This window comes from Bos taurus, chromosome 16, assembly GCF_002263795.3.
Source record: "Bos taurus isolate L1 Dominette 01449 registration number 42190680 breed Hereford chromosome 16, ARS-UCD2.0, whole genome shotgun sequence".
Taxonomy (NCBI): Eukaryota; Metazoa; Chordata; class Mammalia; order Artiodactyla; family Bovidae; genus Bos; species Bos taurus.
In genome coordinates, this window is record NC_037343.1 from 34,608,606 (window position 1) to 34,636,480 (window position 27,875).

The 27,875-nt window shown below is 40.4% G+C and overlaps 1 protein-coding gene across 1 annotated transcript in view; it reads left to right on the forward strand.

Annotated features, from left to right (window-relative positions):
* PLD5 (phospholipase D family member 5) overlaps positions 1 to 27,875 on the forward strand; it is a 424,211-nt gene that overhangs the window by 179,193 nt on the left and 217,143 nt on the right. The window contains exon 2 of the mRNA NM_001205378.1: positions 17,163 to 17,299. Coding sequence (NP_001192307.1) covers positions 17,163 to 17,299 — 137 coding nt within the window. The remainder of the gene's footprint in view (positions 1 to 17,162; positions 17,300 to 27,875) is intronic.

Consider the following 27,875-nt stretch of genomic DNA (forward strand, 5'->3'; position numbering starts at 1 on the left):
CCTGCTGCTGCTACTGCTGCTAAGTCACTTCAGTTGTGTCTGACTCTGTGCGACCCCATAGACGGCAGCCCACCAGGCTCCCCCGTCCCTGGGATTCTCCAGGCAAGAACACTGGAGTGGGTTGCCATTTCCTTCTCCAAGGCATGAAAGTGAAAAGTGAAAGCGAAGTCACTCAGTCATGTCCAACTCTTCGCGACCCCATGGACTGCAGCCTACCAGGCTCCTCCATCCACGGGATTTTCCAAGAAAGAATACTGGAGTGGGGTGCCATTGCCTTCTCCTAAAATGAATCCTAGGTATATTTTAAAGCAATTGTACGGTATAGAAGAAAACGTACTTTTCATCTCATCTTTAGGATCCCCAAGAACATCATCTGTTACTGTTCTACACCTTTGGCAACAGACAAAAATCTTTTTTTTCTCTCTTATTCTTTTCAGTTCTTTTTCTTAAATTTTTTTTTTTTAATTTATCTTTGGCTGTACTGAGTCTTTGTTGCTGCATAGGCTTCTCTCTAGTTGCTTCGAGCAGGGGCTTCTCCAGTTGTGGTGCACACACTTCTCATTGCTGTGGCTTCTCTTGCTGTAGTGCGCATGAGCTCAGTAGTTGAAGCTCCCAGGCCCTAAAACAGGTTCAGTAGTTGTTGCCCATTTAATTGTTCCACAGCATGTGGGACCTTCCCAGCCCGAGTACTGAACCCATGTCTCCTGCATTGGCAGGTGGATTCTTAACCATTGAGCCACCAGGGAAGCCTCTTTTGTTCTTTTTTTCCCTCTCTTTTTGTGCACATTTGTGAGAAGCAGTGCTTTGGCTGGAAGTAGGGTGTGGTTGTACTGTACCCTCTAGAGGAATGTTATTCTTCAGTTCACATATACCTGGAGTTCAACAAAGAAGACAGGTGTTTGCACACAGCCAGCATTTGACTCATATCACAAGGTCATAGCATGTAATTTGTGTTGGAAATGAAGCATAGCCATGGATGTACAGAATACAGTTCCTTTCCCAAAGCAGCAGGAACAGAGGCTCCGGGATAAATATGATGATGGAAAATGGATTATCATAAAGGTTTTGACTGGAAAACATTGTGGAATAGCAGATGGCAAAAGGGGAGAAGCAAGTTGATTTAAAAGATTTCCTAGGGCATGGTCCTCAGGGTATTTTGAACACAGAAGTGGTAAACTTTGAAAAAGAACAACCTGCTTCAGTCATGAGAGCTATAGATCAAAATTGTTCAACACTTAGTTAAGCTTTAATGAGCAATTTAGAACTTGGATGAAGAAATGCATAGGCAGGTGTGGGGCTCTGGGGTGGTGGGACAAAGCAAAGAGAAGTTTTCAGGAAAGGTATTTGGGATGAAGAGATTTTTTGTTATCTGAGGCTGTCGCTGCTTGATTGTGGTTTGTTGAGCTCTGTGTTGGATTTGCATTCATTTTCTGCCACTTGGCAAATGCTGGTCCCTGGGTATATTACTCATCTCTTGTTTCCTAGTTAATAAGAATGGCGACAGCTCAGCAATATTGTTGAAAGGATTAATAAACCTTTCCACTGAAATATTCCAAAGACTGAAAACAGCACATATTTCTCTCATAGCTTGAGAGCATACCCACTATAAGTGAGAAATTTCTTAGTAGTCTCATATTATCTTAATATATTATATCTATATATCTATATGAACATTTCATTGTGCAGCATATTTGAAGCAGTGAAGACCTTGAATAAATGTTAGCTCTCTTTAATCTGTTGTCAACAAATGTCACTCCATTGGTTTACTGTAGTAACTGAAAAGCCCTCGTGTTCTTAAGGGTCTTCATGAGAACCACAGGTGACAAATGAAGTATATTGTGTAGGTTTACTAACATCCATTAACATATTAGTGTGGTTTTATTTGTGTGTTTGTTGGGAATTGATGAAAAGATGGATCTGCTAAAAGGTAAATTGAGTAACAGAATAAAAGCAGATGTTTGAGACAGTAAACAGGGCACAAGTAAAGGGTCTCACCTTTAAGCATGACATTTTGCCTCAATATATGGGATGCAGGAGCTTCCCAGGTGGCGCTAGCGGTAAAGAACCTACCTGTCTACGCATGAGTGGTAAGAGACACAGGTTCGATCCCTGGGTTGGGAAGATCCCCTGGAGGAAGGGATGGCAACCCACTCCAGTATTCGTGCCTGGAGAATCCCATGAACAGGGAAGCCTGGTGGGCTACAGTCCATGGGGTCGCAAAGAGTTAGACATGACTGACTGAGTAGCCCAGCATGCACAAAGGGAGGCAGAGGGCAGTAGAAAGTGGCTGGGCACATGTATCTCCCTAAGCTGACTGTAGGAGAATAATATAACCACTGAAAAGTAGGCCTATCAGAAAAAGAAAGAGGAGTTGCAAAAAGTATGAAATATAAGATGTGCTCCTGCTTAATCTAAGACATTGAAAAAATACGCACACAAAATTCATAAAAGTAGAAAACAAAGAAAGGAAGGTAGCTTAACTGTAACTCAACTGTGATATTTTTAGCAATGGCTGGTTGTGCTCCCCTTCCCCGACACATACACATGGTTTTTTCTGTACAATTCTTGGATCTTAGGGAACAAGCTGAGATTTATTTGAGAGGGAGCTGAAACCAGGTACATTCAGACAGGAATAGGCTGTGCTCATAAAGGATAGGCAATCAAGTGCCCTGGTGGGTTTCAGTGTCTTTGGTATAGGCACCATCTGAAGGGTGACTGGGTAGGTTATGTTTCACCTGAGAACTTCACCCTGTGCATGTAAGTGACCTCAGGAACACTGTATACAAAATGAACCCCCCCCCCAAAAAAAAACTGCCTGGTATTCTTACCAGGAGTGGAAGCTTTTTACCCCATATCTCCCACGGCTGGACTAATGGATTTAGCTAGTTATCTCCTCAGCAGGAGAAGCAAAGAGTACCATCTAAAATCAGCCAGTATTGACTTCCTGGAATGTGGAAGAAAGTTTCTTAAGTGTGGACAACCCAAGAATGAGTCAGGGGCCAAGAGGAAGGCTTTGAACTATTTAGAAAAGTCCTAAGTAGAGAGGAAAAGCTGATAAAGTCCAAACTCAGCAGTTGTTGGTTGTTGGGTTTTTCTTTATAATATGCATTACATAAAGTTTACTGTTTTAACCATTGTAAGTGTATGATTCAGTGGAATTAAGTACGTTCACATTGTTGTGCGACCATCAGCACCATCCATCCATATAACACTTTTAATACTGCAAAATAAAACTCTATTCTTCTTAAACAAGAGTTCCCCATCCCTCCCTCCCTCTAACCCTTGGCATCCACTGTTCTACTTTCTTTATACTCTAGGTACCTAATATAGGTGGAATTATATGGTATGTATTCTTTTGTATTCAGCTTATTTCACTTAGCATAATGTTTTCAGGGTTCATCCACTGTTGTGACATGTATCAGAATTTCTATCCTTTTTAAGGCTGAATAATATTTCACTGTGTGTGTGTGTATATATATATCTCCAAAATGAACAGATATAGCTAAAGACACGATTTATTTATCCATTCCTCCATTGATTTGGACTGTTTCTACCTTTTGGATGTTGTGAATAATGCTGCTAAGAACATGGATGTATAAATCTGTTGGAGTCCCTGCTTTCCATTCTTTCCATTTAGAAGTGGGATGGCTGGATCATATAGGGTTTCTATTATTTTCTGAGGAACTGCTAGATCCTTGTCCATAGGGTCATCACCATTTTACGTTCTCACAGCAATGCTCAAGGGTTCCAGTTACTCCACATCCTCGCAAACACTGGTTTTGGTTTTTTGTTTTCTTCGTTTATTTTGGATACTAGCCATCCTAACGATGATGAAGTAGTATCTCATTGTGATTTTGATTTGCATTTCCCTAAAGTGATATTTCGGAGAAGGCAATGTCAACCCACTCTAGTACTCTTGCCTGGAAAATCCCATGGATGGAGGAGCCTGGTGGGCTGCAGTCCGTGGGGTCGCAAAGAGTTGGACACGGCTGAGCGACTTCCCTTTCACTTTTCACTTTCATGCATTGGAGAACGAAATGGCAACCCACTCCAGTGTTCTTGCCTGGAGAGTCCCAGGGACGGGAGAGCCTGGTGGGCTGCCGTCTATGGGGTCTCACAGAGTTGGACACGACTGAAGCGACTTAGCAGCAGCAGCAGCAAAGTGATGTTTAGCACCATTTGTATATCTTCTTTAGAGAAATGTCTATTCAAGTCCTTGGCCCACTTTTTAATGAAGTTGTTTATTTTGTTGTTGTTGTTGAGTTATTTATCTGTTTATTTATCTGCCACTGTTTCCCCAGGATATCAAGCCTCCTATGTGAGGCTGTCCTGGGACTAGGTCAAGTTCCTAATGTAGAATATGAGATTCCATTGCTTAGAATGAATAGCAAGGCAGCCATTCTCAGGTGCTTTTGTGGGGAGAAGCTGTGTTTACTATAAAAAATTAAACTCTGCTCTGTAAGGCAAGCAGCTATGAAATCCCTGATTTGATGTCCTTGCAGTGCAAGAAACACTACTTAGACCTTTTAGAAAACTAGACAGCATAGTTCCTAGGGCTTGGATCTATCACTCCTGACATTCTCTGCCCAGAAACAGCCCTAAACAAACATCTAGCCTGATTCCACTGCCTGAGGACTCTGAAGGTAGGTGTGGGCAGGTCAGGGATCATGACCCAAAGACAGAAGATCAGGAAAGGAGAAGCAGGGTATACATACAAGTTATGTATACAGACTTGTATATGTAACGGCTTTGTAAACTCTAAAGCCATATGTAATTGGTGATAGTTATCCCTGTCCATGTATATGGAACCTTGATAAGGAAGTAGAACCCACATCAGCCTTTGTGATAAATGGAGAGATTGATGGAGCATTGCTCCAAGGAAGAAAAGAAAGAACGTGAAAACCATACTTACTCTTTTTCTCTTCCCAGTTCCTTGATCTTTTTTAAAATTAATTCTTATTACGAGTATAGTTACTTTACAATGTTGTATTAGTTTCTACTGTAAGTGAAATGAATCAGCTCTATTTATACATATGTGCTCAGTTGCTCAGTCGTGGCTGAGTCTTTGCGACCCCATGGACTGTAGCTTGCCAGGCTCCTCTGTGCATGGAAATTTCCAGGAAAGAATACTAGAGGGATTGCCATTTCCTTCTCCAATGTTTACACATATCCTCTCTCTCTCTCTCTTTTTTTAATTTCCTTCCCATTTAGGAACATTGAGTAGAGGTTCTCTTATGATCTTCTAATAAATTTATTTTGTGGCTTCAGAATTTGTAAGGTGTTTTGTTTTGCTTTTGCGGGAGTGATAAATATGTTGTGGTAGGAAGGCATAAAAGCTTGAAGAGCAATTGCTATGAATGGCTAAACCAAAGGAAGATTTATGTATAGCCTGACAGCAACTCAACTCAGCTTCCTTTCAGCCTGAGACCACACTCTCTTTGCAGAAAGTGATTGTTCCGTGGCTCAAAGTGGTGCTTTGTTCAGATATTGCTATATTCTCCCTGGCTTCACAAAGCAGTGTTCTTATAGATTATCCTGCTAGGTGTATGAAAGTAGCTATGCCCACATGTGTGGCTTGTGATGGACTTTTTTGCCTGAGTCTTTGAAAAAGAAAGTTGATAAATTAATGGTTTGGGGAGAGGGACAGTTTGGTATATGTAAAAGCAGTAGAAAACATTTTTCCTACAGTGCTGTTAATTAAACAAGATTTGAATTCTGTTGAAATCTGTTGAAGTATGTACTAAAATATTTACCTCTGCCCTTCTCCCTTCTACTCTTAATGACTTGACTTGTCTATATTACAAAAGTGCATTTCTTTATCCATTGCCTCAGGATATTATTATTTGTATTTTTTTCAGGACTCCTTCCTGGTAATCAGGGTGGAAGGAGAGTAAATTCCCACAGAAGCTCCAGAGTGGATGGAGAGTTGGGAGCAGAGGAACAGGAGAAGACTGGGATGTGTCGGGGGAGAGGATTGGAAGTTTTGAAAAAGAGTAAGAACAGTGGCAGAGATGGAAAGCAGTGAAGAGATAAGGGATAGAAGGAAGTCCGAAAAGAGAGACTAATGAGGGAGACAAAGAGATGGGGAGGGGAGGAGGAGGAAAAGAGGCAAAGAGAGTTAGGAAGAAGTAAAAGGGAAAGGGGCCATCTGGATAGGCATTAGTCATGGCGATCCAAGATATGCTTCAGTTCAATGAATGTCTTTGCATGTCAACAAGAACCATGAACTTCCAGATGTTCAAGCTGGTTTTAGAAAAGGCAGAGGAACCACAGATCAAATTGCCAACATCCTCTGGATCATCAAAAAAGCAAGAGAGTTCCAGAAAAAACATCTATTTCTGCTTTATTGACTATGCCAAAGCCTTTGACTGTGTGGATCACAATAAACTGGAAAATTCTGAAAGAGAAAGGAATACCAGACCACCTGACCTGCCTCTTGAGAAACCTGTATGCAGGTCAGGAAACAACAGTTAGAACTGGACATGGAACAACAGACTGGTTCCAAATAGGAAAAGGAATAGGTCAAGGCTGTATATTGTCACCCTGCTTATTTAACTTATATGCAGAGTACATCATGAGAAATGCTGGGCTGGAGGAAGCACAAGCTGGAATCAAGATTGCTGGGAGAAATATCAATAACCTCAGATATGCAGATGACACCATCCTTATGGCAGAAAGTGAAGAAGAACTAAAGAGCCTCTTGATGAAAGTGAAAGAGGAGAGTGAAAAAGTTGGCTTAAAGTTCAACATTCAAAAGACTAAGATCATGGCATCCAGTCCATCACTTCATGGGAAATAGATGGGGAAACAGTGGCTGACTTTATTTTTCTGGGCTCCAAAATCACTGCAGATGGTGACTGCAGCCATGAAATTAAAAGATGCTTACTCTTTGAAAGGAAAGTTATGACCACCATAGGCAGCATATTCAAAAGCAGAGACATTACTTTGCCAACAAAGGTCCATCTAATCAAGGGTATGGTTTTTCCAGTGGTCATGTATGGATGTGAGAGTTGGACTATAAAGAAAGCTGAGCACCGAAGAATTGATGCTTTTGAACTGTGGTGTTGGAGAAGACTCTTGAGAGTCCCTTGAACTGCAAGGAGATCCAACCAGTCCACCCTAAAGGAGTTCAGTCCTGGGTGTTCATTGGACTGCCGGAAACTCCAATACTTTGGCCACCTGATGCGAAGAGTTGACTCACTGAAAAAGACCCTGATACTGGGAAAGATTGAGGGCAGGAGGAGAAGGGGAAGACAGAGGATGAGATGGTTGGATGGCATCACCGACAATGGACATAGGTTTGGGTGGACTCTGGGAGTTGGTGATGGACAGGGAGGCGTACTGCGGTTCATGGGGTTCATGGGGTTGCAAAGAGTCGGACACGACTGAGCGACTGAACTGAACTGAAGAACTTTCAGAAATTAGTGCTGACCCATTAAGTAGGGAGACTGGTAGCTAGAAGTGTCTTATTAGAGAAGCATGGTGTTGTTGCCAATGAGACCCTTGCACTGAGTGGCAAAATAAGATTAGATGGCTTTAAGTTCCATCCCACTCCAGCTCCAAGCTTCCCTAAACACACCCTTTTATAACTGTGGGGTGTGTGTGTGTGTGTGCATGTGTGTTCCTTTTTCAAATAAGAGGAAACTGAACACAGGGGATGACAGATAAAATTCGCTTTTTTGCTCACTTCACTGTCCAAAGTCAATCCTTGCTTTTCTTTACATTTTAATTAGCTTAAAATAAAGATTGTTGAGTTTTGTCAGCAATGTTATTTCTTTTGCCTCCAACTGGATAAAATATCAAACTTTACTGTGATCAGGAAGTAATTTATAAAAGAAACATAAAACAGTCTTAACCAACTGACTTTCACTGTAAGTTGAAAGGACTTGGACTTACTTTGATATATTGAAAGATTCAGAGCTTTTTCTCAGCTTGTTAAAAGCAGAGTGTAGAATACAGGGCTTTTGAGGAATAAGCCCTCAACTTTTCAAAGACCAGCTGTCAATTTGTTGTTACTTTTTGTTTAACTTTATCTATAATGGAAGTGGGGGCACAAAGAACATGAAAGTATAACATTTTAGCCATTAAATATTGGCTGCTTCTTATGGACTCATATAAAGCAGTCTTGTTCATTCACTAATATTCAAAATACCTTGTTTCTCTTCATGATAAGTACAGAGGAAATCCCTAATTCTGTATTCCAGAAATTAGATGTGCATAGAAGAGAAGGTGGGAGGCAACAGAATTGGCCTGCTCAGATGGACAGGGAGGCCTGGCATGCTGAGGTTCAGGGGTCGCAAAGAGTCAGACACAACTGAGTGACTGAACTGAATTGAACTGATGGAACTCTTCCATGAAATGGATCACAGTCACATCCCTCTCCCCAGCCCCATAGAGGTGTAGATCATATTGTATTATACTTCTTTGCCCATCCTCCACAATACAGATCTACAGACTGCAAGTATGTGGTCATTAAATGCAGAGTTAATTAATTTAGCACTTTTCTGTATATAGGAAGATGCAACTTTGAGGTTGCATATTCAATTCTATGAGTGCTGAGAAAGATAAGGAAATTTCAGAAGAAAAGTTTTAAGTTATCAGAGGTTGGTTCATGAACTTAAAGGAAGGAAGGTATCTCTATAACAGAAGTGCAAGATGAAGCAGCAAGTGCTGATGTAGAAGCTGCAAGAAGTTAGAAGATCTGGCCAAGATAATTAATGAAGGTGGCTATATGAAATGACAGATTTTTTTCTTTTGCCCCCAATTGGATGACATATCAACCTTTACTGTGATTGGGAAAAAATAATTTGTATAAGAAACATGAAGCAGTGTTAACCAACTGACTTCAGAAAAAAATCTCCAATCACAGTAAGCAGAAAGGACTTGGGCTTACTATGATATATTGAAAGACATATCAGTGTGGACCAAAACAACCTTATATTAGAAGAAGATGCCATCTAGGACTTTCGTAGTTATAGTGAAAAGGTGAAAGTCACTCAGTCGGGTCTGACTCTTTGCCATCCCATGGACTATACAGTCCATAGAATTCTCCAGGCCAGAATACTGGAGAGAGTAGCCTTTCCCTTCTTCCGGGGATCTTCCCAACCCAGGAATCAAACCCAGGGCATTGCAGGCAGATTGTTCACCAGATGAGCCATAAGGGAACCCTCATAGCTATAGAGAAAAGTCAATGCCTAACTTCAGAACTTCTAAAGATAGGCTGACTCTCTTGTTAGAGGAAGCCAATGACTTTAAGTTGAAGCCAGTGCTCATTTATCATTTCAAAAATCCTAGGGCCCCTAAGAATTACATTAAATTTACTCTGCCTGTGCTCTATGAATGGAACAACTGAGTCTAGATGATATCAAATCTGTTTACAACATGGTTTACTGAACATTCTAAGTGTACTTCGAGGGTTTCAAGACTTCGTTGAAGGAAGTAACTAGAATTGGAAGTAGAGTCTGAAAGTGTGACTGAATTACTGCAATGGTCAAACTTGAACACATGGGGAGTTGCTTTTTATGAATGAGAAACCACAAAGAAAGTGGTCTCTTGGGATGGAATCTATTCCTGGTGAAGAGGCTGTGAAGAATGTTGAAATGACAACAGAGGATTGAGATTATTACATAAACTTAGTTGATTAAGCCATGGCAGTAGTCGAGAAGACTGACCACAGTTCTGAAAGAAGTACTATGGTGGGTAAAAGATAACATTGCCATTGCACGTTACAGAGAAATCACCTACGAAAGGAAGAATCAACTGATGTGGCAAACTACACTGTCTTATTTTAAGAAATTGCTGCAGTCACCTCATTCTTCAGCAACCACCACCCTGATCAGCCAGCAGCCATCAACGTCAAGGCAACACCCGCCACCAGCAAACATATGATGACTCACGGAAAGCTCAGATGATGGTTGGCACTTTTAGTGCCAATAAAGCATTTTTAGTGAAGATATGTGCATTGTTTTTTTACACATAATGCTGTTTTACACTTAATAGACTTCACTATGGTGTAAACATAAATTTATAAGTACTGGGAAACCGAAATATTTGTGGCTTACTTTATTATGATATTTGCTGTCCCTGGTGGCTCAGAGGTTAAAGCGTCTGCCTGCAATGCGGGAGACCTGTGTTCGATCCCTGGGTAGGGAAGATCCCCTGGAGAAGGAAATGGCAACCCACTCCAGTATTCTTGCCTGGAGAATCCCATGGATGAAGGAGCCTGGTGGGCTACAGTCCACGGGGTCACAAAGAGTCAGACACAACTGAGCGACTTCATTTTCACTTTATGATGATATTTACTTTATTGCAGTCATCTGGAACCAAGCCTGCAATATCTCTGAGATGTGCCTGTATAGTGTCTGTCATTCCAAAGTTCCTTCCAGTTCATTCTATCACCTCTACACTTAGAGCTCTCCTTTATAGCTGTTTGTGTTTTCCAAGGCAATGGTACCCCACTCCAGTACTGTTGCCCGGAAAATCCCATGGATGGAGGAGCCTGGTGGGCTGCAGTCCATGGGGTCGCAAAGAGTCGGACACAACTGAGCGACTTCCCTTTCACTTTTCACTTTCATGCATTGGAGACGGAAATGGCAACCCACTCCAGTGTTCTTGCCTGGAGAATCCCAGGGACGGGGGAGCCTGGTGGGCTGCTGTCTATGGGGTCGCACAGAATCGGACACGACTGAAGTGACTTAGCAGCAGCAGCAGCATGTGTGTCTTGGGGATTCCCAGGTGGCACTAGTGGGAAAGAACCCACTTGTCAAGGCAGGAGAAGTAACAGACATGGGTTCAATCCCTGGCCGAGGAAGATCCCCTGGAATAGGAAGTGGCAACAACTCCAGTATTCTTGCCTGGAGAATCCCATGGACAGAGGAGCCTGGTGGGTTACAGTAGGGTCGCACAGAACTGGACACAATTGAAGTGACTTACCATGTATGTATGCATATCTGTCTTGGCTTTGATCTCCTTGATCAATCTAATTTACAGTAAATCTTCAAAATTTCTTGTCCATCGAAGGTAACTTTTAGTTGTCAAACACTATTATAGAATTATCATTATCATTATTATATCTGTTCTTCATCTCTAATGATTTAGTATAATATTGGGAGTAGGTTCTTGTGCTCAGTTAACATGTTGACTCAAACTTGAGTTTTTGTTTTCCGTCCTGATATTTTGGAAAAGATGCCATCTCCACTACAGTGTTATCCTTTGTGTTAGCTAATTTTGATCTCTTTAATTTTTTTCATGTTCAATTTTACAAATAAAACTTCTTCTGTTATGGGAATCCATGGGAAAGTGTATAAATAATAAATAAACAGGGTTATAAAAAACAACAATCACCATTTTGATTTTTTAGCCCTTTCCCCTTATTATTTATTCATCAGTCATTCAATAAATGTTTATTGATCATGTCTGCCATGCCATGCATGTAGATTTAGGCAAGATTGTAGAACTCAAAGAGCTCAATTTAGTGAAAAAGACCAAAAGGTAGAAAATTCATGCATGATCAGATAATGAATTTGCATGTCCTTGAAAGGGAAAAAATATAAGCCTTATGTTACTGTAGAAATAATTTTCATTATTGGTCTGGCAAAAAGAGTGAAAATTTCCTAAAAGAGGGACACCCTTAAGTACCACTGGGAGAACTGTATTAGGCATTAAAAAAAAAAAAAAGGCAGACTGTGTAGCTGGAGTTTTATCTTTCAGTTCAACATGTGCTCAGATGGATAAGATCTTCTGCAATTGTTGTAAAAATTCTGAAGAAAACTGAGAAATTCTGTTCCCTGTTGAGGTTATGGCCATTGCAGATCCCTCCCTGTGCTCCTTTTGAGTGGGGTAGACATTAAATAAATGTTGCAATATGACTGTAGTGTCTTGGTTTTCTAGGCAGTGCATCACTAAACAATAGAAAAAAGTTTTTTTAAGTGTTTGGTAATGTGTTGGGAAGATTTTCCCTCTCTTCCATTTTCTGGAAAAATTTTTATGGAATTGATAATGTTTATTTCTAAAATCGATGCAAAGAAATAGAGGAAAATAACAGAATGGGAAAGACTAGAGATCTCTTCAAGAAAATTAGAGATACCAAATGAACATTTCATGCAAAGATGGGCTCAATAAAGGACAGAAATGGTATGGACCTAACAGAAGCAGAAGATATCAAGAAGAGGTGGCAAGAATACACAGAAGAACTCTACAAAAAAGGTCTTCATGACCCAGATAATCATGATGGTGTGATCACTCACCTAGAGCCAGACATCCTGGAATGTGAAGTCAAGTGGGCCTTAGGAAGCATCACTACAAACAAAGCTAGTGGAGGTGATGGAATTCCAGTTGAGCTATTTCAAATCCTGAAAGATGGTGCTGTGAAAGTGCTGCAGTCAATATGCCACAAATTTGGAAAACTCCGCAGTGGCCACAGGACTGGAAAAGGTCAGTTTTCATTCCAATCCCAAAGAAAGGCAATGCCAAAGAATGCTCAAACTACCACACAATTGCACTCATCTCACACGCTAGTAAAGTAATGCTCAAAGTTCTCCAAGCCAGGCTTCAGCAGTACGTGAACCATGAATTTCCAGATGTTTGATCTGGATTTAGAAAAGGCAGAGGAACCAGAGATCAAATTGCCAAAATCCGTTGGATCATTGAAAAAGCAAGAGAGTTCCAGAAAAACATCTATTTCTGCTTTATTGACTATGCCAAAGCCTTTGACTGTGTGGATCACAACAAACTGTGGAAAATTCTGAAAGAGATGGGAATACCAGACCACCTGACCTGCCTCCTGAGAAATCTGTATGCAGGTCAAGAAGCAACAGAACTGGACATGGAACAACAGACTGGTTCCAAATGGGGAAAGGGGTATGTCAAAGCTATATTGTCACCCTGTTTATTTAACTTCTATGCAGAGTACATCATGCGAAATGCTGGCTGGATGAAGCACAAGCTGGAATCAAGATTGCCAGGACAAATATCAATAACCTAGATATGCAGATGATATCACCCCTATGGCAGAAAGCGAAGAACTAAAGAGCCCCCTGATGAAAGTGAAAGAGAGTGAAAAAGTTGGCTTAAAACTCAACATTCAGAAAGCTGAGATCATGGCATCCAGTCCCATCACTTCATGGCAAATAGATGTGAAACAATGGCAACAGTGAGAGACTTTATTTTCTTGGGCTCCAAAGTCACTGCAGATGGTGACTGCAGCCATGAAATTAAAAGACAGTTGCTCCCTAGAAGAAAAGATATGACCAACCTAGACAGCATATTAAAAAGCAGAGACATTACTTTGCTGGCAAAGGTCTGTCTAGTCAAAGCTATGGTTTTTCCAGTAGTCATGTATGGATGTGAGAGTTAGACTATAAAGAAAGCTGAGAGCCAAAGAATTGATGTTTTTGAAGTATGGTGTTGGAGAAGACTCCTGAGAGTCCCTTGGACTGCAAGGAGATCCAACCAGTCTATCCTAAAGGAAATCAGTCCTGAATATTCATTGGAAGGACCGATGCTGAAGCCAAAACTCCATACTTTGGCCACCTGATGAAAAGAACTGACTCACTGGAAAAGGCCCTGATGCTGGTAAAGATTGAAGACAGGAGGAGAAGGGGATGACAGAGAATGAGATGGTTGGATGGAATCACTGACTCAATGGACATGAGTTTGAGTAAGCTCCAGGGTTGGTGATGGGCAGGGAAGCCTGGCATGCTGCAGTCCATGGGGTCGCAAAGCGTCAGACACAACTGAGCCACTGAACTGAACTGAACTGATTTCTAAAATGATACCACCTAAACTTGGAGTTTCTTCTGTGTGAACGTTTTAAATTTAAAAACTCATTTCCTTTAATTGATATAAGGGTATTAAGTTTACCTGTTTCTTGTTGAGTGAGGTTTAATAATTTTATTTTGCAAAGTTGTCCATTTTATCTACACTGATTAATTTCAACTTATTCATAATATTACCTTCTTTATGGTTCATTTTATGTGACTTTAAAGAGCTTTTTTCAATTTGTGTCTTCTTTCTGTTTTCATATATGTATAGCTGAAAATTTATCAATTTTATTGATCTTCCAAAAGAACCAGGCTTTTGTTTCATTGTTAAATCTTCTTGGTATTTTCAATTTTCTCTTTAAATGAATTTTGGTCTGTATTATTTCCATTTCTCCAATTTCATTTTATCTTGCTTTTTTTTTAAAAGAAATTCTACGTTCTTAAGTTAGAAGTTTAGATTATTTAAGAATTTGTTGCTGTTGTTCAGTTGCTAAATTATGTCCAACTCTGCGACCCCATGAACTGCAGCAGGCCAGATTTCCCTGTCCTTCGCTATCTCCCCAAGTTTGCTCAAACTCATGTCCATTGAGTCGGTGATGCCATGAGTAGGCTTTTCAACTCAGGTGGCCAAAGTATTGGAGCTTCAGCATTAGTCCTTGCAATGAATATTCAGGGTTAATTTCCTTTAAGAATGGTTTCATCTCTTTACTGTCCAAGGGACTCTTAAGAGTCTTCTCCAACAATTTTTCAAAGGCATCAATTTTTCAGCGCTCAGTCTTCTTCATGGTACAACTTTCACATCCAGACATGACCACTAGAAAAACCGTAGCTTTGATTATATGGACCTTTGTCAGCAAAGTAATGTCTATGCTTTTGATTATGCTGTCTAGGTTTGTCACGGCTTTTTTTCCAAGGAGCAAACATCTTTTAATTTCATAAATGCAGTCACCGTCTGTAGTGATTTTGGAGCCCAAGAAAATAAAATCTGCCAGTGTTTTCTCCACCCCCTCCACCCATGTGTTTGCATGAAGTGATGATCTTAGTTTTTTGAATGTTGAGTTTTAAGCCAACTTTTTCACTCTCCTCTTTCACTTTCATCAAAAGGCTCTTTAGTTCCTCTTGGCCTTCTGCCATTAGGGTGATGTCATCTGCATACCTGAGGTTGTTGATATTTATCCCAGCAATCTTGATTCCAGCTTGTGATTCATCCAGCCCAGCATTTCACATGATGTATTTTGCATATAAGTTAAATAAACAGGGTGACAATATACAGCCTTGACATACTCTTTTCTGAATTTTGAACCAGTTCATTGTTCCATGTCTGGTTCTGACTGTTGCTTCTTGACCTGCATACAGTACCCACTATATGAACTGGTTCAAAATTCAGCTTACAGAGATGCATGTTAGTACAATATACTAACAATGGCACTCATTTAGTGCTCTTTATTTTGGGGGCACTGTTCTAAGTACTTACATAAAGCATCTTATTTAATTTAATTTTTAATAACAATTCTATAAGGCAGTTGTTGTTATTATGCCCATTTTACAGACAAAGAATCTAAAGCATAAAGACTAAATACTTGCCCAAGGGCATACAACTATTAAGTGGCAGAATCCAAGCAATCTTTTTCTAAAGTCTGAGCCTTCAACAAGTTTACAGTGCTGCTTCTTAAAAATAAAATTAGTGAAGATTCAAGGATGAATGCCAAGTAAAGGAGCAAGGATGAATGCATAATCTGTTCTGCAGAATTTTGCAGAGTTGATAAGCTTGGCCCATAGATTTGCCTCTAGCTCCCAAACAGTGTGAAAAAGAATGAGCTGCAAGATTTACAGTCACCAAAATGTGGAAATGAACCTTTCTTTTTTTTTTCAGGAAGGTCACTGAAAGAAATCTCTTGTTGCTCTCCATTTGCATGGTGATTTTCATTTCATTCATTCACTCTGTATTTGTTTATACAATAACCACCTCTTGAGCACCTTCTATTTGTTAGGCTCTTTGCTTATTGCTTGTAGATGGAAGGAATAAAACAACCCATGCCCTAGAGATACCCAGAGCATGTGGTTAAAGATCAGTGGTATATCTTACTTGTTTTTTCTCCCACTTTATCCCCGAATGTGCAGTAGAACATAATGACAGGCACGAATGGATTTGGAACAGGTTCTTCTGTGAGATGAGACCTGAGGGAAGGTTAGAAAACACTAGAAAGAAACAACCATTTGAACTGATGGTGCCTGGTCACAGAAACATCATTATTTCCAAACTACATCTTTCTGTGTAATCTGTAACCTGAGGCTGCCCCTGGACAAACTGGACACTGTACTTTAGAAGATTCCATGATTCTTTGGAGACCATGTGGCTGCAGGGATGAAGGGCAGGAGGGTGGTAGGAGGAAACAAAGCCAGCTGGTTTCATCAAAGCTCTGAAATCCATGTGCGTGTGCATGCATATCTGTGCATATATGTGTCCCATTGCTAAGAGAGTACTCCTGGCTGCCTGGTCAAAGGTCACTCTTGCTCCTTCTGAAAATACTCCCTAGAAGCTGCAAAAAATATTTTTAAAAATGGTTCTTTCTCCTCTTCTCCCCATCTCAATTTATCTAATAAAAGGAATGTAGGCAAAATTATTTGTCCCAGTGGTCATGGCTCTTGCCTAGTAACATAGCCTTATTTTCTGCCACTTTTGACCATGAACCCCTGGATATAGGGATAACATTATAACACTTGGGCCTAAAGATAAGGACATGATTTATTTTGACACCTGAAACTTGGGCTTGGGTTTCTAAGTGAAAATCATATCAACACTATGAACGTTGGTTAAGATTTTATTCAGTGTTTTGAAATGCATGATGTCGCCTAAAGACCCATGATGCTGGCATCTGATAGATTCAGTTTTTTGGTCAAAGTGCAGAATTCATCCTGACCACAGAGGGCATCTTTCCTGAAGTCATTGCACCATAAAGATCTTAAGAAGAAGATGAGATGGGAAAAGTGAGAGTATACAGAGTTTCAACGCAGTTCGCGTAGTGGTGGTAACAGGGAACTGAGAATAATTACTGAGGTACCTTGTGTTTCATTTTTAATTTGCAGTAATGGGTCTTATAGTCATCTTTTCTGGACTACTTTTGATTAGAAAGAAAAAGAGCGAATTCATTTGGAAGTCTTGATGTAGCACCTGAATTATTTAATAGATTACATATTTAGCAAGGGTTTGAAAGCTATGTTAAGGAATAAGCATAAAGGTCTTAGACATTTCACCCAGAGAGTAGTGCTGCTCTGGCAGCAACAAAACTAACTCTTCCCCAAAGGGTTTTGCATGGAACTTTTAAAAAAGCTGTCACAGCTTGAGGTTCCTAAGCCAAAGCTGCTTCACTTACTTTTCTTTATCTTCTTTCTCTCTTGCAGTCCCAGCAGAAGTGCATCGTGATCTTTGCGCTGGTGTGCTGCTTTGCCATTCTCGTTGCATTGATATTTTCAGCTGTGGATATCATGGGAGAGGATGAAGATGGACTGTCAGAAAAAAATTGTCAAAATAAATGTCGGTAAGAGGTAACAAACAGAAATTTAAAAATTCTCTTTTAGGGAGTGGGTGAGAAAATCAGAGGGGGTCTTGGACAGTGAGAGAAAAATATTATAAACACACATGAGCACCTAACTGCCTATTGGGTTAAGCTGAGGCATGAGTCACTGTCCACTGCTGATTTTACATTTATTTAGACTAAGGGAATAAAAATGAATCATACTTTACTTCACTTTACAGTTTGGGAATATTCTGTACAGAAGTGTGTTGACAAAATGAAATTTTGCAACAACCTGCCTTTCTGGAGACCTCTGTGTATGAGGTTTTGATTTGTTCCATAATAAGCTCAGCAGTAATGAAAGCCTCCACAGACTGAGGACGCCGTGCTAGTTGTTGTTAATCAGAAGTTAAACACACATCTCAGGGAAAATTCCAACTTAAAATTAGGGATCAAATAAATAAGCATATCTATGAGAAGACATGCACTTCCTCAGTCTGTCCCAGTTTAGCACAAAGTTTATTTTTCATCCAGAAATTACAACAGCTTTATTGTTACATATCTGTATTATTTTTTCTTCAAGTACACTAAATAACATTTCCCTAGGGTCACTTCTGACTGCAGAGCCATCATAGCATGGTTTTATCCTCATAAATCTCCTCATCCAACTCCTCCCTAGGTGCTACTTTGTTTTTTGAGGTTCGTAGGAGAATGTAAAAAAGTACCAAGATGTGGCAGAGAAACAAGAGGTTTATTTTTATGTTTGTGTGCTGCAGAGTCGAAGTGAGGCCATAAAATTACATGGTTATTAGGAATTAGTGCTTGTAATGAATTTTAAATATTGTTTTTTCCCTTTGAAAAGCATTAGTCAAAGTGCCCCTCTTTTCTAGCTTAAAATCAACCACAGCCTAGTAATATATATGTAAGTTTTTATCCTAGATATTTTGCCTTGAGGGTTGAATGTCCAACAGAAAAAAAATCTGGATAAGACAATAGAAATTTGGGGTTCTTTTTAACCCATGATACATTATAGTTTAATTACTAGGCAACCGTGCTGTATAGAACAAAGGGTACAAGAGAGAAATCAGTATACATTTTAGGTTATTCCTTCATGCTAGATAGGTGTTCCTAAATATGTTTACTTCCCAGACTGAATTTGGGAGGAAAATTATATTGGGATTATCAGGAAAGCAATAGAAAAGCAATAGATCATCATTATGTTCCTCCTGAAAACTGTCTGCGTCATGACCTTGTGCTAATCTGTTACATGACACATATAAGCATACTGTGGGCAGGGGGCCAGTGACTCATACTTATTCACTGGGGTGGCTCAGCCCCTCCCTCTCACCTCACCTGTAATGAAGACTGCTGAGTACTTTAAATGGCAAACTCCAGAATCTAGAAGGCAACTTTGTAAAGATCAAACTGTAATGACTTCCATAAGACAAAATACCTAGGATCTTTTAACAAACGTTGAGTTATATGTTTTTTACAACAAAAAAAGGGGAAACCTTCAAATTATGCCTATTTTCACTTGGAGAAATCTATTATAAAATTTAATCTAATTTTAATTTTCAACTCATACAACTGGAATTTGACCTAGTTATTTCTTCCATCTTAATCAATAACTAAATCCTGATGACTCAGTATTGCTTCTCCCTCCATCTAGAATGTATTCTTCCAATTACCAACCATTTTCCTGCTTTCTTTTCCTTGGGTAGTTGCAATTATTGCCTTGATCTCTAGGTTGCATGTGCTAAGTTGCTTCAGTCATGTCCGATTCTTTACGACCCTATGGAGTATAGCCCACCAGGCTCCTCTCTCCATGGGATTCTCCAGGCAAGAATACTGGAGTAGGTTGCCATTTCCTTTTCTAGGGGATCTTCCCAACCCAGGTGTCGAACCCAAGCCTCTATATCTCCTGTTTGGCAGGCAGATTCTTTACCACTAGTGCCACCCCGGAAGCCCTGCAACTCTTTTCCAGAACTTGCAGCCCCTCCAGATCTTCCTTTTGTCTACAGTCTCTTCTGTGTCTTGCATTTCTTTTCTCCTGCATTCTCAGCCTTGTCACTTTTGTATATCTGCCTAGGTTATATCTGGCTTCCTCCTGTCCTCATCCTGAGAAGCTTCTGCTTTTTCTCCTCTCTCCAGAGCACAGGGTGGAGGCAAGGCAACTGCAATTTCTTAAACCCCCATCCAATCCCAGTCTCCAGTGGGACAGTCCATTCCCCACCATCAATCATTCTCATTTTAATTTGATGAACTTTTCTTATGTCAGTCACTATCTCCTTATCACTATAGGCAACATTACCATCTAACTTCCAGGACTCCCTCCTTTTGTACCTGGCTAACAGACCTTCTGGGCTGGGATGGTGGCTCAGCAGTAAAGAATCTGCCTGCAGTGCAGGAGATGTGGATTTGATTCCTGGATCAGGAAGATCCCCTGAAGAATCAAATGGCAACCCACTCCAGTATTCTTGCCTGGGAAATCCCATGGATAGAAGAGCCTGTCTGGCTACAGTCCATGGGATCGCAAAATAGTCGGACATGACCGAGTGACTAAACAACAACAATAGGCCTTCGAACCACCAGTCCCATCTCTTGCCATCATCATTAGTAACTGTAAAAATTTTCAATACCCTAGCTTTACTGTATTTAACTACTTCAAGTCAATAAATTTAGTGTCCACTTTGCCTTTGCACCTGCCAGCAAACTGCTCTACCTCCCAAGTAGCTTAATGTAGTGAAAGACCATGGACTTTGAAATTTGAAAGATTTGGATTCAAATGTACATTCCACCACTTACTGACTGTGTAAACTTGGGCAAGATATGTAATTTATGTTATTCACCTTTTTGCATAGCAACAAAGGACTGAACAAGGAGTTGCAACATAGTTCATGAGACAGTCATGGTGACTGTGGTCAGAAGTGCAGTGGGAAAGCCAGAGGAGGTTTAGGGGAGTGGCCTGGCAGAGTAGAAAGAGGAAACCTGGCTTTGGATGCCCCTCCACTCCTGATGGGTTATGAAAACTGTTTTAGTTTTATTTCCCTTAAAATGGTAGATTAAACAAAATCTCTCTCACAAGGTTTTATGAGGCTTCAGTAAATTGTATAAATCTACAACCAAGCCACAGGAAACTCATAACAAGCAATATATAAATGTCAGCCCTCTCCCTGTCCCTTCCTAAGCATACAGAATCCCCCTTCTCTAGTCGCAACTAGCTTCCTTCCCACCACCGCCCCCCAGCTTCACACTCATCCTGAATCTACTCTTCATCTTGATTTTAGTAGTCTTTGATTCTGTGGAGGTAAACAAAGAGAATGAACGTATGAGAATGAGTGAAGTAAACATGAGAACAGAGCTATTGATCCAGAGCTTGCTGTGGCAAGGCAGTTCACCTCAGTCACTTGTGTTTTAGCAGAGACTCAGAGGCAAGGCAGCGGAGGGGGAAAGTTCATCGTGGTGTGCCCTGTTGGCCTGGTGGAGCTGGAGGCAGGCTAGCTAGAAGCAGGCATCCTACGTGATGGGTTAGGGGTACGTATTTGTTTTCTCTGGTTGGTTCTAAATTGGAAGTAGGGACAAAAATTAGGGAAGATGGCAGTTATTAATCAAGTTATGGCTATCTTGATTTCAGAAGTTATTGTTTAGTTTCCTGGATTATTATTAGAGATAGCAATCCTCTTTCCTACAAGTCTGACTTAGAGCAGGCTGACTTCCTGGGCTGGTTATTATAGATAAGAAGTTGGTTTCCTGGGCAGGTTGCTGCAGGTTATGAGGTCAGAGTTCTACCATATATATATATCCATACACACACACACACACACACACACACACACACACACATATATATGTGGACTGGCCATTACTGATTTGCATATTCAATCTCCCTTTTCCCTAAACCTCCTCCTATACTACCAGCCCCTTCTGGTTTCGTTTTGTTTTTATCCATTTCTTAGACCATGACCAGTGTGTCTTGGATACTTACTGTAGCATCCTGTACTCTTACTTGCCTCCTTGGATCTTGTGCCTCAACCATGCTGCCAGTTCTTAAACTGGTTGACTCCTAGTCCCGCCCATCCTATTCTCAGGGCATCCTCAGCCATTGCTCACCCCCGCCACCTGCTTGCAGAGAGAGTGAGTTCCTTGTTCTTCAGTCCTGGGTTCCTTGAAGCAGGGATGTCCCAGGTAAAAGAAGTAACATTGTTTGGAGATGCACCCACTGAGTACGCTAGTGCTGATATAGACTAGGGGGGAAAACCACCAATCTGCAGAAATCCTAGCATACCAGTCTCAACTTAGCCCTTCTCTACAAAGTTCTAGTCCTCCTCTCATGACCTTTTCCTGTCATTAACCTTTCCAGCCTCAAGGTGGTACTGAGGAAGTCACATGATGCTCAGCTTCCAGTTACCCTTTACTCACTCACATCGTTTTCTTTTTATGTTCTTCTCCTTATATGGGCTCAGATGGTAAAGAATCTGCCTGCAATGTGGGAGACCAGGGTTCAATTCTTGGTCAGGAAGATCCCTGGAGAATGGAATGGCAACCCACTCCAGTATTCTTGTCTGGAGAATCCCATGGACCGAGGAGCCTGGCAGGCTATAGTCCGTGGAGTCACAAAGAGTTGGACACGACTGAGCGACTAACACTTTCACTCACAAAGTTTTCTTTTTATGTTCTTCTCCTTATGGTGTCATTATCCTAAAGAGTGCTACTTGCTCAGTGCAACCTTTGCTGAGATCTCATTACCTTTGTAATTAAGCTCCCTCTGTGTTTGTAGCTCTCCTCACTCCTGAAAGTTGAAAGAATACAAGACATCCTACAGTCTGTCAGCAGCTTCTCACTGTTTTGACATCCCCTTTCCAAGGTCTCTTTACCCAGTGTACTCTTTTCTAAATATATTACTTTAACTCATTTAATCTCTACTAGCTAGCCTAGATACCTTTCTGTCCTCTGAAAGATTCCCACTCTGAGTCATACCGCCCACTCAACATGTCTTTCTTTGTTGAGTTTTTATATGTCTCTCTAAAACATGTATCTCCCAATAAATATTATCCAATTTGTGATTTATTATTTCCTGATTTATTTTATTTCTCTTCTTTTTATTACTTCAGTTCAGTTCAGTTCAGTCACTCAGTTGTGTCCAACTCTTTGAGACCCCATGAATCACAGCACGCCAGGCCTCCCTGTCCATCACCAACTCCCGGAGTTCACTCAGACTCATGTCCATCGAGTCAGTGATGCCATCCAGCCATCTCATCCTCTGTCGTCCCCTTCTCCTCCTGCCCCCAATCCCTCCCAGCATCAGAGTCTTTTCCAATGAGTCAACTCTTCACACGAGGTGGCCAGAGTACTGGAGTTTCAGCTTTAGCATCATTCCTTCCAAAGAAATCCCAGGGCTGATCTCCTTCAGAATGGACTGGTTGGATCTCCTTGCAGTCCAAGGGACTCTCAAGAGTCTTCTCCAACACCACAGTTCAAAAGCATCAATTCGTCAGTGCTCAGCCTTCTTCAGAGTCCAACTCTCACATCCATACATGACCACAGAAAAACCATAGCCTTGACTAGACGGACCTTTGTTGGCAAAGTAATATCTCTGCTTTTGAATATGCTATCTAGGTTGGTCATAACTTTCCTTCCAAGGAGTAAGTGTCTTTTAATTTCATGGCTGCAGTCACCATCTGCAGTGATTTTGGAGCCCCAAAAAATAAAGTCTGACACTGTTTCCACTGTTTCCCCATCTATTTCCCATGAAGTGATGGGACAAGATGCCATGATCTTAGTTTTCTGAACGTTGAGCTTTAAGCCAACGTTTTCACTCTCCACTTTCACTTTCATCAAGAGGCTTTTGAGTTCCTCTTCAGTTTCTGCCATAAAGGTGGTGTCATCTGCATATCTGAGGTTATTGATATTCGTCCTGGCAATCTTGATTCCAGCTTGTGTTTCTTTTATTACTTAGCTTCTGTAATACTGTTCTAATAGTAGAATAATGATACCCTCAATTATAGTTTTCCATAAGAGTCAATAAAATAACTGCTCTAAATGTATCTTCCAAAGTGTATTTCAACCAACCTCAGTTTTTATGCTCAGAAACAAGGTCTTTTGACCTCGGTAAATGACTTTGACCTATTTCTCTGTCTCCTTGTACTGAATTTATGTGTACTTTCCATCATTTTCCTGTGGGTTTTTGATTGCTAATAAGTCCCTAGTAATGTAAACTTCCACGTCACTTGATCACCTGAGAGGGTGAAAGGCAGATTTTCTAGTTTTACCAAGAAATTATATTTCAGTAGGCTCTGGGGCATTATTGAGAGTCAAGAATGACTTAAATGGCCAGTTGAGATTGTATACATCCTGTGTTTGGGCTAATTTGTGTTTCACTAGTGGCCCTAATTATTTTACACCATTCCCACAAGATATAACTATGCACTATGGTGTTTCCCACATGTCACATCCCCAGGGACCAGAGATGCTGGAACTTACCTCCCACTGCTGCTCACATGCAGAACACCTGCTCACCTGTGGAACTCACCCATTCAGATGAGAGACCTCCATTTTTCATTTTGCTGTTATATCTCTCTCCCCTGGACGAATCCTACATCAGTGGTTTTGGATTGTTACTGCCCCACTAGAGACCGCATTAGACACTTACTAGAAGAAGGACTTTTCTTTACCACACCTCGTGGATAAATGCACACAGAGTCACTTTTCACCTTGTTCCTGTTCCATCTCAAGCCCAATTCCCATAAACTATAGTAACGTAAACTCTCAATAAACAAGCTAAATAAACATACATTTCTAGGTGGGCTATTGTTGACTTCTAAACATATTGATGGATGTTTGCTGTCATTTCTATCCAGGTAATTATTAATTATGTCAACCCCTGCTCCTGGGCTTCCTCACACTTGCCTCTCATCCTTGTGAATCAGTCATGGGTCTGGGTGACTACTAGCCTGGTTGGGCTCACTCACAAATCTGCATATCCATTTTAGCTTGTGCCCATTTTGTCTGAAACATAAAGGGAATGGGAATGGACCAACTCAGTCTCTCTCTCTTTAGCTCTCTCTCTATATATACATATACATATACATATATATACATATATATATATATATATATAATCCCCACTATTCCTGAACCCAGTAATTTGCTTTTACCATAAAGTGAATGGACTTGGGTCTGTATAAAATGGGACCCATGTAATATTTTAGGCTGGGTAATTAACGTATAAGTTACTATATATGTGTTCAGTTGCTCAGTAATGTCCAACTCTTTGCAACCATATGGACTATAGCCCACAAGGCTCATCTGTCCATGGGATTTTCCTTGGCACAAATACTGGAGCGGATTGCTATTTCCTACTCCAGGAGATCTTCCTGACCAAGGGATCAAACCTGCATCTCCTGCATTGCAGGTGGATTCTTTACCACTGAGCCACCAGGGGAGTAGGGTAAGTTATAATAATTGTTCTCTAATAAAGGCTGGCCTAGACCACCAAGGTTTGGCTACAAAAAGTATAATAAGGGCAGACTCACTTTAATAGGGCACCTCCACCACCAAACACACACACACACTTTATATACATTGTATAAATTTTACAATTTCTCTGTTAGAAAGCTGGCTTCCCTATTTTATGTTTTTCGTATCTTAATTTTCTGAATTTCTTTCTCTGATCCATTATTTACTTACTTTAAAATAATATACTATATTCATGAAAGTGCAAAAATGTTAGTTGCTCAGTTGTGTCCGACTCTTTGCAACCCCATGGACTATATAGCCTGCCAGGCTCCTCTGTCCATGGGATTCTCCAAGCAAGAACACTGGAGTGGGTTACCATTTCTTTCTCCAGGGGAATTTTCCCAACCCAAGGGTCGAACCTGGGTCTCCAGCATTGCAGCCAGATTCTTTACCATCTGAGCCACTGAGGTATCTATATATTAATAACCCAGTTGCATCTCCAAAATAGGACATATATAGTGTGGATCATCAATATATAACATTTCTAGAAGATAGTGTTGAGAGACCTTTTGTGCATTGACAACCACCTCCTAGTAGTTTGTACTATCTCTTTGTTATCATGACCTTAGAGCTATTTTAACAGATACAACTTGCTCCAATAGACTATAATCATTGTTTTCCCTTTTAATGCCCTTTTTATTCTTGGCTAGAAGGAGCTGTCTTTTGTACATTTGGACATTGTTCTAGATATCTCTGAGAGCAGCCTTGCCTCTTGGAAGCTACAAGCTGTTCCAGCCCCGTTTTGAATTTTCTGATTCTGAGACCTGGTGTTTGTCTCCTGTCTAATGAATCCTGGTTCCTTTCATGGAACATTCTATTAAATATCAAAACTTTAAGTTCTAAGAGTGTCATTAAATTATCCCCCAAGGATATTGGTGATGAGGATATAAGGACACCAGAGGAGAGGCTTTTAAAATTGCTTTTGTGACTGAGCATCATTCCTTCATCCTTTTTCCTTTCCTTCCTTTCATATTATAGAAATAAGAACATGGACTATAGGGGCCAAATTCCCTGTGTTTGAATTTGGCTGTACCACTTAGGAGAATTGCAATTTGGGGCAAATTTCTCAATTTTATTATCACACTTTTTTTCATCTCTATCATGAAGACAATTATGATGTCCTATTTGAAAGGTTTCTGTAAAGACTAAGTATGTTGATGCAAGTACCTTTCAAACAATAACATTTGTCATGGTAAATGCACAGTAAGTGTTGACTCTTCCTTTTATTAAGGGACATAAGTTCATTATAAATATTTGCAGTCCCCTTTTACATTCCATTTAACTTTGCTCCAAAATAAGAGTTTTTTCATCCATTTGTTTTATCCTTTTCTTAAGCTACAAATTTTTCCTCTATTTAGATTAACTTTAATCTACCATGGTTTATATTGACAAACCCAACCATGTTTTTAAATTAGTGTTGCTCCCAAATTTAGAAGACTGGGTTTTTGGCTTCATATTTGACATTTGCGTGCTTTTCTGTCTAAAGAGAAAGAGAAACATTAATCTACACCCCTCCACCCCCAAAGAACAGGAAAGAATATAAAAGCCTAGAGCACCTGGTACTACAAATAGATTTCTAATGTACTAAACAACACCGACTCGATGGACATGAGTTTCAGTGAACTCGGGGAGTTGGTGATGGACAGGGAGCCTGGCGTGCTGCGATTCATGGGGTCGCAGAGAGTCGGACACGACTGAGCGACTGAACTGAACTGAAACCAACAATCATGATGAAAGGTGGACTAAGGCAAAAACTGGCTCTAGAGCTTTTGTTCTAGATTTTCTCCTAGTTTCTCCATTTTAGCTCACAATGAACCTGTTTCCCTTATAAATTTCTTAATGTATTTTTCCTTTTATAATGCCAGTATCAAAAGTGAGCCATTTTACCTATTTCTTTTTTTAATTGAAGTATAGTGGTGCTTAGAGGTAAGAGAACACGCCTGCAATGCAGGACACTCGGGTTCGATCTCTGGGTTAGGAAGATCTCCTGGAGATGGAACTGGCAAGCCACTCTAGTATTCTTGCCTGGGAAACCCACGGACAGAGGAGCCTGGAGGGCTACAGCCCATAGGGTCACAAGGAGTCAGACATGACTTAGCAACTAAACAACAAGACAGTTGATTTACAAAGCTGATTTACAATACTATATTCATTTTGACTGTGTGATGATTCAATGATTGAGTATATGATGATTCAATTCAATATTATTGAATCAAAATAATGATTCAATAGTTCTATAGATTATACTCCATTTAAGGTTATTATAAAGTAATTGTCTATATTCCCCATGTTGTACAATAATATGTTCTTGTAACTTATTTATTTGTAACTTATTGTACCTCTTAATGCCTTAACTCTATCTTGCTGTTGCTGCTGCTGCTAAGTCACTTCAGTCATGTCTGACTCTGTGCGACCCCATAGACCGTAGCCCACCAGGTTCCCCCATCCCTGGGATTCTCCAGGCAAGAACACTGGAGTGGGTTGCCATTTCCTTCTCCAATGCATGAAAGTGAAAAGTGAAAGTGAAGTTGCTCAGTCGTGTCCAACTCTTAGCGACCCTGTAGCCCACCAGGCTTCTGCATCCATGGGATTCTCCAGGCAAGAGTACTGGAGTGGGGTGCCATTGCCTTCTCCGAACTCTATTGTACCCCTCCCCATTTTCCTTTCTTTACCAGTAACCACAAGTTTGGTCTCTTTTTTTGTGAGTCTGTTTCTGTTTTGTTATATTCATTTGTTTGTTTTAATTTTTAGATTCCACATACACATGATAGCATACAGTATTTGTCTATCTCTATCTTGGACTTATTCTCCAGGCAGGTCCATCCATATTGTTTCAAATGGCAAAACCCCATTCTTTGTTATGACTAATATTCCATTTTATACACACACACACACACACACACACACATATTGTGTCTAGTGGCTAAGTCATGTCCAACTCTTGGTGACGCTATGGCCTGTAGCCTGCCAGGCTCTTCTGTTCATGAAATTGTCCAGGCAAGAATACTGGAATGGGTTGCCATTTCCTTCCTACATATATGTATCACATCTTTATCCATTCATCTGTTGATAGTTTCTTAGATTG